Raw genomic sequence first — 14,687 nt, 5'->3', positions numbered from 1 at the left:
GTGAAGGGGCACGGAGGCCGGCAGTAGGGGTCCTGCAGTGTTCTGCTTGAACAACCTGCCTCTGATGTTACTTCAAGTTTTCTGTATGCGTGCGTGCGTGCATGTGTGTTTTTATATGCGTGTGTTGGTGTGTGCGTGCATGCGTGCGATACATCTGTGAAAAAGCTTTAGTCTTAACCCCCCCCCCCCTCTCCTCAGCACCTGTGGGTCTCGGGTTTCCTACTGTAAGTGTCTTGTGCACCTGGACTACGTGTTCATGCCGTACCTACTCCGGATTCCCTCCGCTACCCAAGTCAAGACACCAAACTCTTCCCTCCCCCCTAGCCTACAAGACACCAGCTTCTCGGTTGCTCCCGCTCCCTGTATTCCACATCCTCCCAGAAAGACTAGGCCAAATGGGCAAATTAATTTCCATATAAAACCTTGCCGCTGACAAGAGGGGTCAACTATATAAGCGCTCCTGCAGGCCGCGGGGCTCTTTAACTCTGCACAGCTCTTCAGTCTTCATTATCGGAGCTGCAACTGCAGCACACACCTCCTTCTCCTCCGACCTGACCTTGTATCTCTCTCTCACTCCGGCCTCTTCCTGATTGGCAAGCATGACACGGATCACAAATGTAAACACTTGTCATGACGCAACACAATTTAGTGCCACTGCTGGAAGCTCAAGTGGAGCACTTACACACACACACACACACGTCCCTCCACACGAACACATAGGACCAATTGACAGGGTCACATATGGGATGTGCTCCTAAAGTCAGTATCATTTTACCAGTGTAAATATTAGTAAACGTCAAGACCGTTTACATAGTAATGGCAGGCCTTCAACAGCTCCACTTTTCCTTAAAGCACGTTTTTCTCTGCTCCTCTCTCACTGCCTCGCTCCTTCCCTCTCTCTCTCTCTGGGCATCTCTCCTCTCCTTCCTCACTTCCCATCCGGACCCCATGTAATCCCCTGCTTCTTATTACCACATCTTCCAGCCTCTCCACTGCCTAATCTCCTGCAAGGACTGACAAAAGGCTGTCATCTGCCAGAAAAAAATAAAAATAAACCATGACATCATGATCACACCTTTCCCTTCCACTGAGCCTACGTCATGCGTGCGTCTCATTAAATTAAAAACCTACCAACCTTAGCTGAGTGTTGCAGCGAAGCAGCCAATTGTAAAGAGAAAAGGAAAAAATATGATTGAACATCATGAGGGAACTGAAAATAAAGTTGTGATTGGAAGAGCTGAGGCCGCGTTCCAAAGAGTTCAGCTCCATAGATTTGATTTACGCAATGAAAAACATTGAGGATTACTGGATGGATTCGGTCACGTCTAGTGTGGTGCCAGCAGGATATCAAAATCATATCACAAATCAGAGTAAATGCCTGTACCCCTTCTCTGCTTGTTTTATATTTGATATTTATTGAAACAAAGTAGGAGCATTGATCCAAATCTTTAAAAGTAACAAAACAGCTATAACAAATTGTTTAGCAAACCTCAAATTCACGGAGAAGCTTATAAATATACAATAGTTGGATTTGTATGGAGTAGGTACGCTAATGCTTTGTCTACTAATCATCACAGGTAAAGTGATAGTAACTGAGTGGTATTAAAGAGTGTGTGAGTGTGTGACAACGTAACGGCAAAGCTGTTCATGGTGAAAAGTGTTTTTAAAACATTAAGGTGCATTTCCCTTTACAAAAAACAACAACAAAACGGTGTGAAGCCAAATTTGTGAGAACAACTATGTGAAAATAAGAAATGTTGACATAAACATTGATCGGTGTGTGAAGATGTCTCCATTTTCCATTCTAGAAGCTTTGAGAGAATCTGGATACGGGAAAATAAATACATACGATTTACTGATTTGTTGGAAAGACAAACTATATACACAGAGCGTGGAATATTTCACCATCATAACCAGAACATTGCCCCTTAATATTAAAAACCATGTAAGTATCATAGGATAATGTGAAGTGGATAATCTGTATTAATACGGAGAAAAAATAAAAGTAAAATATAATGTTATATTCGCTGACGATGCACAGTGATTAAAAACAAACAGTTAAAACAGACAGACGACTTTGGTCTGGGCTGGAGCCTGTTTCAAAGTGCATAATGGGTAGGGGGGCTTGTTGCAGTACCATGGATGAGCGCTAGGGATTCTGAGAAATCTTGAGTAGGTCGTCCAATACCCAGTAAAGAAATCCAAAAGGCCAACTTTTTGTTTTGCCGGCAGTGAACTTTCGTATCGGCAGCTTTAACTAGACCTCAGCCAACATGTGGTCGACAATCAGACTAGGGCTTAAAAGACTGGTGTGAGACAGGGCCAGTGAAATCACATCCATAGATAAGAGTACAAAGGCATTCAAGTCAATGTCATCGCTCTTCCACTACAAAACACTGAACTTCTAACTATGCCACAAAATGTTAACTATTCTAGGGTCATGGGAAATAAAAATAAAAATCACTGACTTGTTGGACGAGCCAAATAAACGATATATTCAGGAATTAAAAAGGAAACGTGGCCTTTGTGGTGCAGCCAGATTGAGGCATTTACGGGGCTTGAAAAACTGATGACCTGGTGGTTAAAAAAAAAAACTATAATCTGAAAATAAATATTACAAGATACTCTCAGTTTCTGAAAATGTACGTTTTTTTTTGTTGAAAACTCTAAAATGGAGCAAAGAGTCAGTCTTTTTGCAACGGTATAATTGTTTAACTCTATAAATATAATTTATATAGTTTATTTTCTTTCTTTCCACTCTCTCTGCGTCCTCAAGACTTGTTAGTTTCCCCCGGTGCCTGGAAGCCCTCCAGGGAGGCGCGAACCGCCGGCCGCAAACAACCAAAACAATCCTCTTTTTTTTCATCCGTCCTTAGCATCTCTTTCCCCTCCGCCATCTCCTTCTCCTCCAGCTCCCCCTTCCGCCTTCTGCTCCTCCCCGCTCCTTCCACCTCACTTGCAGACAAACTGGTCCACGGTCTTGGTGCAGCGCTTGCACTTGACGTAGCAGCACCAGTGGAACTTGCAGTGGCAGCGCTCCACCACCTGGGCCTTGTACTGGTCATACCCGCGGCCGCAGCACATGAGCTCGCAGCCGTCCATGCCCTCCGACGTCTTGTTGCACAGCCGGCCCACCGTGCCCAGCGAGCCCGTGGTGTGGTTGAGCAGGCAGTAGTCCGGGCTGCCGTCGATGTACACCAGGTCGTGGCTGGTGGGCGGGTTGAACTTGCTGTGCATCTGCACCATCTTGCCGCGCGAGTTGAGCTTCATGGAGGCGGCGCTGTCGTACTTCTCCTTGAGCGCGTCGCCCACCTTGCGGAAGTCGGCCAGCTGCAGCCAGCACGTCTTCAGGCTGCAGGAGCCCGACACGCCGTGGCACTTGCAGGACACGTGCGCCAGGTCCGACACGGTCTGGAGGGAGGGACAGAGGGAGAGGGAGAGAGGGAGAGAAGGGAGGAGCCAATGAGACACGTGGGCCAATAAACGACACACCGGTTTGATAAGCGTCCCCCTGAGTAGGATGGTTTGGAAGGGGTCAGGGTGTTGGACTCCGATTTGAAAGTGGCTGAACCTCAATGTCTGCGGTTGACCTGTTGTGGATTAAGTAACTGCTCCACCACATCCCTTACAGCTCACTTATGATACTGTATGCCCCAAACACTATTCACTGTAAGGCCCTTTGCGATACAGTGTATTATATATTACATATCTGCTCAATGACAAAGAATTTCACAACCACAGAAGAAAAACCTTTCAAATGTGTTCATTTGTAATCATTTTCCAAAATCTGTGCAGTGGTAAGTTTGGAATGTTTTTCATTCCTGTGCACACGCGCACACCAATTAATCAAAGGGCGGTAATCTTCCAAATCACTCCATGTGTGCTGCAGCATAAAAGCCCTCGACTCATTGGACCGGACTCTAAACAGGGGCGGTTGCCTGGCGACAGCACTTTGGCCCAGAGTGTTTTGTTTGAGGCAGTTTCAAGCCTTCTGGAATGGACTTGCAAAAACCTCCACACCGCCTCCCAGGACAGACTGCCACCCCCCTGCAGATCAAAGTCCCCAGAGGGGTGGAGGGGAGAAGAGTTGGAGGGCTTGAGGGGGGGGGGGGGGGGGGGGGGGGGGGGGGGGGGGGAGATGGTGGATTAAGCCGTTTCACAGATGATCAACGGGTGGATGCACTCGTCTGATTGACCTGGATTATCTCACTCTCAACTCCCATCGCATTTGTCATCCCTCCCGCTGCTCTGGCTCAGTGTTGAGAACAGGAGGCTGCAGTAGACCACCCGCCCACCCGCCCGCCCTCTGTCCCTCCCCTCTCCCTCCCTCCCTCAACAAGTCTACTTCAGGAGAAGTTCCAGACCCAGGGCTGGGCGATAAGGAAACATCAATTTTCACAATAATTATGGGGAATTTGACACAATATCGTAAATTATATTGTAAATTATATGCTCGTGAATTCAAAATGGCATTCAAAAGTGTCCAACGGAGGGTCATTATGTTGAAGACCTAAAGACCTATTTCAAACATCTTCAATTTTTAATAGAATGCAGAACCATTTAAAAAACGATTTATGACCAAGCCCTATCCAGACCTTCCATCAATCCATCCATCCATCCATCCCTCCCTCCCTACCCTGCGTCCGGCCTCGTTGTTGTGCAGGTTCATCAGCAGTCGGGCGCTCTCGGCGGTGCCCTTGGGGTAGCTCTTCTCCCGCTCGCGCGCGTCCACAAACTCCTTGGAGAAGCGGTAGCCGTAGTTGAGGTTGTCGCCGCAGCCGCCCCACAGCCAGTCCCGGGGAAGGTCCTTGGGCCGCGCCGCCCGGCTGCAGCCGCAGCTCGACAACTCCCCCTCCCGGCAGGCCCGGCTGACCGCATTGACCACGCCCGCCGCACTGATGGCGTAGGTGAACGCCGTCTCGCGGCTCCCTGCGGACACACACGGACGGAAGATGACATGGTCAACGTCGGCTGTGAGCGGGACAACGCGTGTGACAACAGGTTGTATGGAGAGGGCCGTTACATTTAGAGAATGACCTTTTCTCCCTCACCACTTCATAGCTAGCACTCGCTACAGTGAGAGGGAGTAAAGAGTACAGTACAGAGACATGGAGGGAGAGAGGCAAGGAACTGATGGAGAAACAGAGAGATACAGACAGACACAATCAGAGAGACGTATATGGGAAAGATATAAAAGTGGAGAATGACCAGATGTGTTCTACCCCAAAGCAGTTCCTATCTACCACTTGATAAGATTACAGTGTGTAGATGTAGAGTGCTGTCCATGATGTCCCGTCACCAAAGGCATTTATGCAATTAAAACTACGCCTTACAATCCCATGTGTCCATCGCATTCTTTTCACGGGAATGATCGAGTTTTTAGAGGCCGCTTGCAAGACTCTCCATTATGACCTGCACTCACAGCGGTGAAATCAGCACATCTACCACTGGGAACACGCCAGAGCGAAGACAGCGCCCCCCGGTGACAGAGACCTCCCTCAGCAGCCAACTGCCATCGCTCCACAAATCACAGCCGACAGATACAGTATTACAGTAAAGAAAAAAAAAACTCCCATCTGTGAATCCGTAGCTCCCAACTCAACCTGGAGCCACAGAACTATTAAATCTCTCTTCACTTCAGACCCAGCTAACATTTCCTCATCGGAGATCGGAATGAAACACATCTTGGAACTCTAAACACAAAATGGCCAAAAAAAAAAGAGAAGAAATAGGAATCTCTAGCTTTTTTTTTCTCCTCTCTTTCTCAAGTAACCACTAAAGAAGAAACCCACAGGCTGAATGTGAGTGGGTTTCTGAGAGAAATAGAGATGAGGAGATAGGCGACTGTAAGAAGAAGAAAAAAAAAATACTGCTGCCTTTTCCTACGCTATAAGAGAAAGCTGTGTGCTGACAGAGAGGGGGGCCCGAAGAAAAAAACAGAGACGTGAAATAGCTCATATACCTGCTGGGCCAGCACTCAGGAGAGCATCAAGTAATGGCAAAAACAGATAGAGGAGAGTCAGTCAAAAAAGATAAGTCAAAAGCAAATGCATTAGAAGGGGGAATAAGAAACGAGAGAAGAAAGAGCGACGGGGAGAAGGGAGCCTGCTGAGAAAGATAAGTCATAAGAAACACATAAAAAGGGGAATAAAAAACCCAGACGAAAACCAAACTGGGGAGTAGAGACAATATCTTTTTGAGACAATTAAATCTATAAATACGAGTCCCTAACCCTGACCTAATATAAAAAGAGAGGGTCCAAAGGGACAAGTCCGCTATGAAAGGTGCACGGCTGGAGGTGGAGGCTGAACGCTGTCCAGATGGAAGTGCTGGCGGGCGCTGGGGCTGAGCGTAGGGGGGAAAGATTCTGGGTCTAACGCAGATTTAAAACCATGCAGAGGAGATTGGCCTAATAGTGGACCTGTGGACAGACGAGCTGTCGTCTCCCACGCAGGCCCACCACCTCCCACCGCCGCCTGGGTTAGCGCAGTAAGCGAGGACTCCAGCCGCATGAGGAGTAACCCTAAATCACCTGCACCACTGGCTCTGAGAGGGAAGGGGAGCTAGAGGACGCACACTCAAGAGAGGCGATGCAGGTAGAGAGAACAGCGGAGGAGGAGAGGAACGTGGAGGATTCAGATGAGGTTCCTTTGAAGACTGATTGGTGGAGTGGAAGCCAGGAGAACTAAGGGCAGGGAGGAGGGGCTATAAAAAAAAGCTCCAATAATCTCGGGCGCACACACACACACACACACACACACACACACACACACACACACTCTGAGCGGGCAAACACTCCCCAACGTCTGCATGTGCACGCCTCAGCAAAGTAAAAATAATAAAATCGGTCTGAAAGTGGTCCCAAAAGAACCCCCGCTCCCAGTGCGACTGATAAACAGTATCAAGCGCGGTCGTCTACACACGATGCAGGCCGGCTGCACGGGCCCGGCCCAGCCGTAGCCAGACGGATTGGCCATGGCTCTACCTTGATCACCGCACTGACAGGCTATACTTTGACTCTCGCTCCGTCCCGAGAGTTATGATCGATACATGCCAACACTAAACAGACTTTCCGCTGACCCGTGTGGTGGGAGGCAAACAGCCAACCCAAACGGAGTCGTACCGTGTGAGATGAAAGAGTTCAACGCTGGGATTTTACTTTTTCAACCTCCCCCCCGAAAAAAAAAAGCAGGGATGATTGGATAGTATTTTCCTGGCCTTCATAAAGAGACTGACGTGCTCTACCCTACTGTACATGCCGACGTGCCCGCCGACCCGCAAGGAACGTGGATTATATATTTAGCATTTATGTCTTCGGCCGCTTGAGTCCCATTAGTTGTTAATGCAGCACTGCAACAGTCTATGCGTGTGCGTGTGCATGTGTCTCTCCGTCAATGTTACAGAGATTATCCAGGGGGGGCCAGGGCCACATGCGATTGATCCAGCGATCTCACCCACCAACTATTCTCTCCACACAGCTGCTCAGAATCAGCCGTACTACAACCTCCCTAGGCAGCGCACCGACACGTTTTCCCGTGGCATACACACCGGAAAACCTCAACTCTTAACAGGCCACCTGTGAATAACACGGGCCTGGGCAAGCCGGTCAAGAAACACACACATGCATGTAAGCGTGACTCAATGAAGTTATGCACGCATGAACTATACCACACACGAATGAATGACTCAATCCACGAATGAACGGATAAAAAAAAAATGGTGCTTGCTGACAGCTTCTTACCGATCTGCATGACCCGCCCGAAGACGGACGAGTTGTCCACGGTGCTGCAGTTCCAGCGCCGGTGCCGGAACTGGTACTGGCACTCCCTGATGCCCGTCTTGGCGCCCTCGCCGATGTACTGCATGTGGTCCTGGTACAGCTGGCACAGCTTCTTCTGGCCCTGGGACAGGCCCACCAGCTGGCTGCACAGGGGCTGGGCCCCGATGATGTACGCCTCGGGGATGAGCAGCGGGTTCATGGCCAGGGACCTGGAGGGTCACGGCATGGGGGAAGACAGACGCATGAGGTGAACACAGAGCTAACAAGTGTCGGAGGAACACACACAATCAGAGCAATGGTGTTGTTTTTGATGGACAGAAAGGGAAAGGCACAGCAGTCGGAGAGGGCCGATGGGACCAGCGCTAGTATGAGCGTCTGGTCAGGGAGCCACAGAAACAATTGGGAGTATCCCGCCGCTATATAACAGCCGACAATAGGCTGTCGTGTATCCTGATCAACTGGGGAGAGTGGCACACCAAAGACACGGCAAATACACGAGCACAAGCAGAGCCTTGCAGTGGTCCCACATAATAGAGAAAGAGCTGACGGTTGATTTGTTTTCCTCCACCCGTTTTTCTGTGCAACTTGTGCATACGTTCAATTTGTAAATCTTATCAGCACTAAAGTTAACATGCAAAAGAAGGCAGCACAGAAGGCAAATGCTTCAGTAAGCTTTTGGTTGGTGGACAAAAACTATATTCAATGTTATTTTTAATATGATCGTCAAAACAGCATGAAATGACATCGCAACAGTATCCCACTACTGTAATTTAACACGTTTCCTAGAAAAACAGGTATTTGGCGGGGGGACCCAAACGGATGAGGAATGTTGATTTGACCCGTCAGGATCTGATTGGTTGGCACATAAATTAATGGTGCACGCCTGCTAGAGTGCGTGAGCCTGTCGCAGGCTGCAGACGATACCGCAAACATGTCTCTATATCGTTGGTTCTTGTTGTCATCGTCATTAACACACACACACACACACACACACACACACACACACACACACACACACACACACACACACACACACACACACACACACACACACACACACACACACCACACACACACACACACACACACACACAAGTTATGGAGGAATATTAGATTTGAACTAATAAACAGCTTTTTTGGGGGGATTTTGGCATAAGCTGTCAAATGAGATGACGAAATACGTTAACAAGGTGAAAATTTAATTTCATGGTTACTATGATTATTATGGAATAACAGTAACAAAAGTAGGATTGTATTAAATTTGTTAACATTCCGTTACACATACTTTTAACACCAGTGCTGGTGATTCTGGGGACAGGGTCTTTAGGATAGTGGGGCACGCACACACACACAGTACTGAATTACACTGCAGTGGGGAATGCATTACACACACACACACACACACACACACACACACACACACACACACACACACACACACACACACACACACACACACACACACACACACACACACACACACACACACACACTACTGAATTACACTGCAGTGGGGAATGCATTACACACACACTGTACTGAATTACACTGCAGTGGCACACACACACACACACACACACACACACACACACACACACACACACACACACACACACACACACACACACACACACACACACACACACACACACACACACACACACACACACACACACACACTGCACTGGGGCATGCATTCACACACAGTACTGAAATACAACACAATGGGGGATGCATACTCCTTCCTTCCTGTTACCAAGTCCGTGCCTTAACATATTTGGATTTTGGACACGTTTTTACAAAAACCACAGCAATCTATGTTTTCTGTAATATTCATAATTTTGGTTTGGCAAAGTGTGGAGAAGAAAAAAAGGAGGGAGAAAAAGGCCTTCCTGAAGAATTAATGTTCTACAGTCAGCATGTCTTATTACTGCATATGCGGTATGACTGCAGCTGAATAGGCTTGCTTAGCAAGCACACACAGGCCTCAGTTAAAAAACAGACACACAAACACGTTTTATATATATAAATTAACAGCCAAATACTTTTTTACACTACAAAAATATTTATATAATTTTTTTTCATTATTGTTGCAGTCAAGAAAGGCAAGAAATCATATACAAAAGATTATTACAAGCAAATATAATGTGTTCTGAATAAATCGTATACATCTAAACATATTAATTTGGCACACACACACACACACACACTTAAAAAGAAAGCCAAGAGACAACGTACCACCAGGAGTTGGCCTCCACAACCACCTGCATGATGAGGGTAAGCAGCGTGAGGGCGACCACACAGCGCCTGGAGTCCAGCAGGCTGCCCGAGGGCCAGCCCAGGGCCCGGCTCACACGTCCCCAGCCCAGGTTCATACTGCCTCTGATCTGGGGGACACAGCGCAGAGCAGAGCTCCGATTAAGCACGGTTCACTGAGTGGGAATACTTGACTGCGAATGACATTCAATTAATTTTCTGGTCGAAATTATTGGAAAGAGAATTGTACAACGTGCAATGCTGATAGGTGTGTGTGTGTGTGTGTGTGTGTGTGTGTGTGTGTGTGTGTGTGTGTGTGTGTGTGTGTGTGTGTGTGTGTGTGTGTGTGTGTGTGTGTGTGTGTGTGTGTGTGTGTGTGTGTGTGTGTGTGTTAATGGGAGCCCTGGGGCCATCAGTGCAGAGCCCATATTTAGCAGGTCTGAATGTCATTCATATATAGAAGATCGACAGGCAGCCAGATAATAATAATGACCCCAGGATATCTGCCACCAGGCAATATAGATGACTAAGCAAAGGGTGAGAGGACTAGGCTATGCAACACTGAAATAAATGGCTGAGTCGAATATACACCGGCCAATAGGGACAATTTAATCCGAAATCTTGACGTCAAAGTCACCACGTTGACCAATGTATATATTTGACACATTTAAAATAATATTGTTCGTTGTATTTTTGTAGGCCGATGATGAGTGACATTTTTTTGTAGACCTGAAAGTCGTCTTTCCATTAGGCCTTGATATAAATACACCGGTAAAGCGTGAAAAAACGTAAAGGCCTGTCTTATTGTTACTTCGGGCCTTTTTGCATTATTTTACTCAGTGGTATTGCGTAGGTCGTTAATTATCCGTGATTCCCAAAAGATTGGCATTTCAATAAGATAATGAAATCTATTATTTTGTAATCGGCGCTTTTCTATTCCGATACAGTTGAAAGCCACGTCAGCGTTTTAAAAAAACCTGACCCTTTTTTATAATCACATTAATAAGATATTAGAAATAGGTTAACCAGCACATCGATTGAAACGTATAGGCTACAGTGCAAGCCTGGTCCTGGACAATTAGGGACAAACTGTTTCAACTTTTTTACAAAGCAAAACATGCCTCGCGAAGATTTATCTAGGCTACATTGTTTTTGTTGGTAGACAATTGCTGTAATTTATATCGTAGTTGTTGTATTTTTTAACCGTAGTCGCCAATAATGTGATTGGTTAATACTCATTATAGACAAGGCCAAGTTCACCAACGGGCAGGCGCGCACACGCACGCTAAATGAGCGCTCACTGTCAGGCGCGCGCACGAAACATGTGCTTTCATTTTCCTTGTTCGTTGCCTCAAGAGCTGGCGGGTAATCTTCGCTTGTCTTTCTATTCGTCCACTAGAATCAAATAAATAGGACAAACGGGGCATGTTTCCCTATAGAAATGTTGGCCTACCTGTGTAAGTCAAATAGTCCTCCAATAATATATAGGCAAATTTAAAAGAGTCCTTTATAATTATACAGTTATATAGGCTATAGGCTATAAATATATATGCTAAAAAATCGGTTAATTCCAGGATCGTTCAAACTCCTTAAGAAAAGCAAGAGTTGACAGTATGGGACTATAACACAGTAACATTGCGAATAAAAGTAAATGGGATGGATATCTGCTTTTAATAGTGGACTGTTTCATAGTGGATATCGAACCAATTTGTCCAAAATAATTAAAACACTCTAAAACAACAAATAACAGAATTAGAGAACGCATGTTTAAAGACTTTGTTTTTAAGGAAATTACAGCATAATTGAATGGTTCCAAGCTCACAATTTAACAATTAACTGGCCGTGATCTTAATGCGCTAAAAGGTGGATATATCTTATGCATTGAAAAAGTGCAGATTTGTTAAGTTGTCGATGTGTTTGCCAAAATAATTATACAACTTAAATAAACAAATTCCGCTCAAAATATACCTACTATTAAAATGTGTTCAAATTCAGAGATTGGGTAGGCCTATGTCATGTTTGGATTTAATGCTGATAGGCCTACATCATATAGCCCAGGCTAAATTTAATTTAGGATTTGACATTCAAATGTTTGGTAAACGGTACTTTTTGAGGATAGTCTACTAAAGTATAAGCATGATATTTCTTACGGTTGAGAGTTCTTCTCTGTGAATCTAGCAACTTATTGATGGAGGATTTGGCCTGCTACTCAACCAATCTCCTATACCATCGTCGCCCATCAAACCAGGAGAGGGAGCCAGGGACAAGGGTTTGATCTGCCGGTTTGGGACATCGAAGTGATGGGCTGATCAAAACGCCCTTATAATCACTCCGGTTACTTGGTCTCAGGATTTATAATAGATAGCCTACGTTTACATTGGCAAATACAGATATCGAAGAATATAAAATAACCAAGTTAAATATGCATTTCTCAATAGAATATCTTTCTGCATGTAGGCCACCAGGCGACAGAGGAGGGCATCGTGTTGCACGCATTGGATGAAGGGGACATTTACGGGTTGGAATCGTGTGCAGGTAGGCTAAATGCAACCTCATTTAGGGGGGGGGAGAGATACTAGAATTTCTTTAAGCTACTTAAAAAAGGAGGGGGAGGCATGTGAAAAACAGGTGAGACATAGCCAAGAGGCCTATACTTACCACGGCCCGATGGAGGTCGTAATCCTTTTTTGTTGGCAAATCAAACCAATATTATTCCACAGTAGCCCAGGTGTCCCAGATCTCCTTCCCCGGTAGATGTGAATGGAAGTAACGTGGGATATGGAGTTGCAGTGGGATAATTGACCCAAACTAACGGCAGTCTTTAATAGTTCTTGTTTTTGGGTGTCGGCGGTACACACACACACGCAACCTGGCAATCAGTTAACGTGTGTGCGTTTTCGTGCGCAGACAAAAAAAGTAAAGCTGTTTTCCCCAGCAGATGCAAACTGTTTACATTAACATCCAAAAGGCAATGTGAATAATTGGCAGCTCTAACAAAATGTCTGTCTGACTTCTCAGTAGAGGCAGTAACAAAAAACCCTCTCTCTCTCTTACAAGCAGCTCAACGGCCACTGGCAGCAGTCAGTATGAGCAGCAGCACACTTAGCTTCTTGTCTCTTGATAAGCCGATGACTGCTTTCTCATTCAAGGAGACCGATAGCCAGATTAGATGAAAGCAAAGTGTGTGTAATCAAGGGGTTGCTAATAAAAAATGACTTGTTCCAGTCCTTCCTTCACACCTTCGGATACCTAACCCCCCCTCTACCTGCGGGAACATCCACATATGAATCCTCGCCACAAACGTGTTGACAATCCACTCTCCATGCTGGACGAGAAATAAAAGTCGGAAAAATCCTTCACTCGAGCTTCAATAGTTCATATGCAAAAAAAACAAAAACAACCGCGAAGTCCAAATTGCATACAGCCTCTACACGGCGAGTGACCGTCGAAACGAAGCTCCCAAACTCTGTTTGGGAGTTGTACCTCCAAGCAATGAACTTGTCGCCGGCGCAGTTAAAGCAGCTCTACGCACACCAGAGGCCACTTCGCTGAGTCTGTCCTCCCGGACCGAGTGTGCGTGTATTATGTGTGGAGGTGGTGTAGATATCGCGCAATCCTTTCTGTCACCTGCCCCGTCGCCTCCTTTCTCAAACTACCAAACTGCAGCACTGATGCTCAGCGCAAAACTTCAGGTGGCGCATGCGCATGAGATTTTTTTTTTCTTCTTCTTCTTCTAGGCACCAACTTTCAAGATCGAAGAATGCGGGCCAGCAAGGGGCAGACTTCGCATTTGAGTGTAGGTGAGACTGTAAAAAAAGAAAAAAAAGAAAGAGAGAAAATAAAAGGGCGGAACGGGCTGTAACAAAACAAGCGTCTCTATTACCTAAAATAAACGTATAAAGCACCCAAGGCTATTACCCTATCCACGCCGAGCAGAGTAGGGATTTTCAGTCGCAGGATATCGAGTTACAACTCGGTAAAATCAAGACAAGCAGGTCCACACTGAGTGCTTATACAGACTCCTCTCATCACTTCAAGACATGGGAGCTCGGTTATTAACAATCGTCGTTATTTCAGGGTGCCTTATCAAATACCAAAACACAGCGGATCCATCTGATTATTTATTGTTATTTTATGTAATGATTTTTTTTCAAATGACACATTAGGGTTTTTCCCCCAGCCTGTGTCACTCTTGGGATTATACCAACACGGACGGGATGGATGGATGAGATCGAGGTATTCTCCTAATACTGATAAATCAATAAAACATTATTCTTACACACTTCATATCTCTTATGACTTTTCAGGTAGGTGGGTGGGTTTGTTCATAATAATCAACTTTCTTCAAATATAGGCTATATGCAATAGGCATCAAAACAATTTTTCTCATACAAACACATGCAGCTGAACAGCAGTCTATAATGCCTGCTCAACTACTTAAATGTGCCCTCCTCAAAGGCACATTGAGGCCACAATGTATATACGTTCTGGAGTAAAGTATATGCAAAGTATCTCGTCAGGCTTCTCGTGCCGCTGCCACTCCAATAAAGACTTGTTGAACGGAAAGCTCATGCAGTGCATACAGTTCCTTTGTGAGATAATGTGTGTGTGTGTGTGTGTGTGTGTGTGTGTGTGTGTGTGTGTGTGTGTG

At 45.9% G+C, this 14,687-nt stretch overlaps 1 protein-coding gene across 1 annotated transcript; it reads right to left on the bottom strand.

Annotated features, from left to right (window-relative positions):
- Positions 1–1,394: 1,394 nt before the first annotated feature.
- LOC115547082 (protein Wnt-5a) lies at positions 1,395–13,792 on the bottom strand. The gene is made up of 5 exons (XM_030361054.1): positions 12,695–13,792; positions 10,019–10,167; positions 7,742–7,989; positions 4,637–4,929; positions 1,395–3,411 (listed from the first exon to the last, which is right to left on the bottom strand). The coding sequence occupies exons 2-5, from the start codon at positions 10,153–10,155 to the stop codon at positions 2,953–2,955; spliced, it is 1,137 nt and encodes a 378-aa protein (XP_030216914.1). The 5' UTR covers positions 10,156–10,167; positions 12,695–13,792; the 3' UTR covers positions 1,395–2,952.
- Between the last annotated feature and the right edge of the window lie 895 nt (positions 13,793–14,687).

Source organism: Gadus morhua, chromosome 1 (assembly GCF_902167405.1).
Source record: "Gadus morhua chromosome 1, gadMor3.0, whole genome shotgun sequence".
NCBI classification, from domain to species: Eukaryota; Metazoa; Chordata; class Actinopteri; order Gadiformes; family Gadidae; genus Gadus; species Gadus morhua.
This window is presented reverse-complemented; position numbering and strand designations above follow the sequence as displayed.

Bases quoted from the DNA above. Each gene is read 5' to 3' on its own strand.
- LOC115547082 (XM_030361054.1), bottom strand. From the start codon at position 10,155: ATGAACCTGGGCTGGGGACGTGTGAGCCGGGCCCTGGGCTGGCCCTCG. The intron at 4,930-7,741 runs GTAAGAAGCTGT...GTGTGTCCGCAG, and splicing joins CGGGCGGGTCATGCAGATCG to GGAGCCGCGAGACGGCGTTC. The intron at 3,412-4,636 runs GTAGGGAGGGAG...CCCTCCCTCCAG, and splicing joins ACAACGAGGCCGGACGCAGG to ACCGTGTCGGACCTGGCGCA.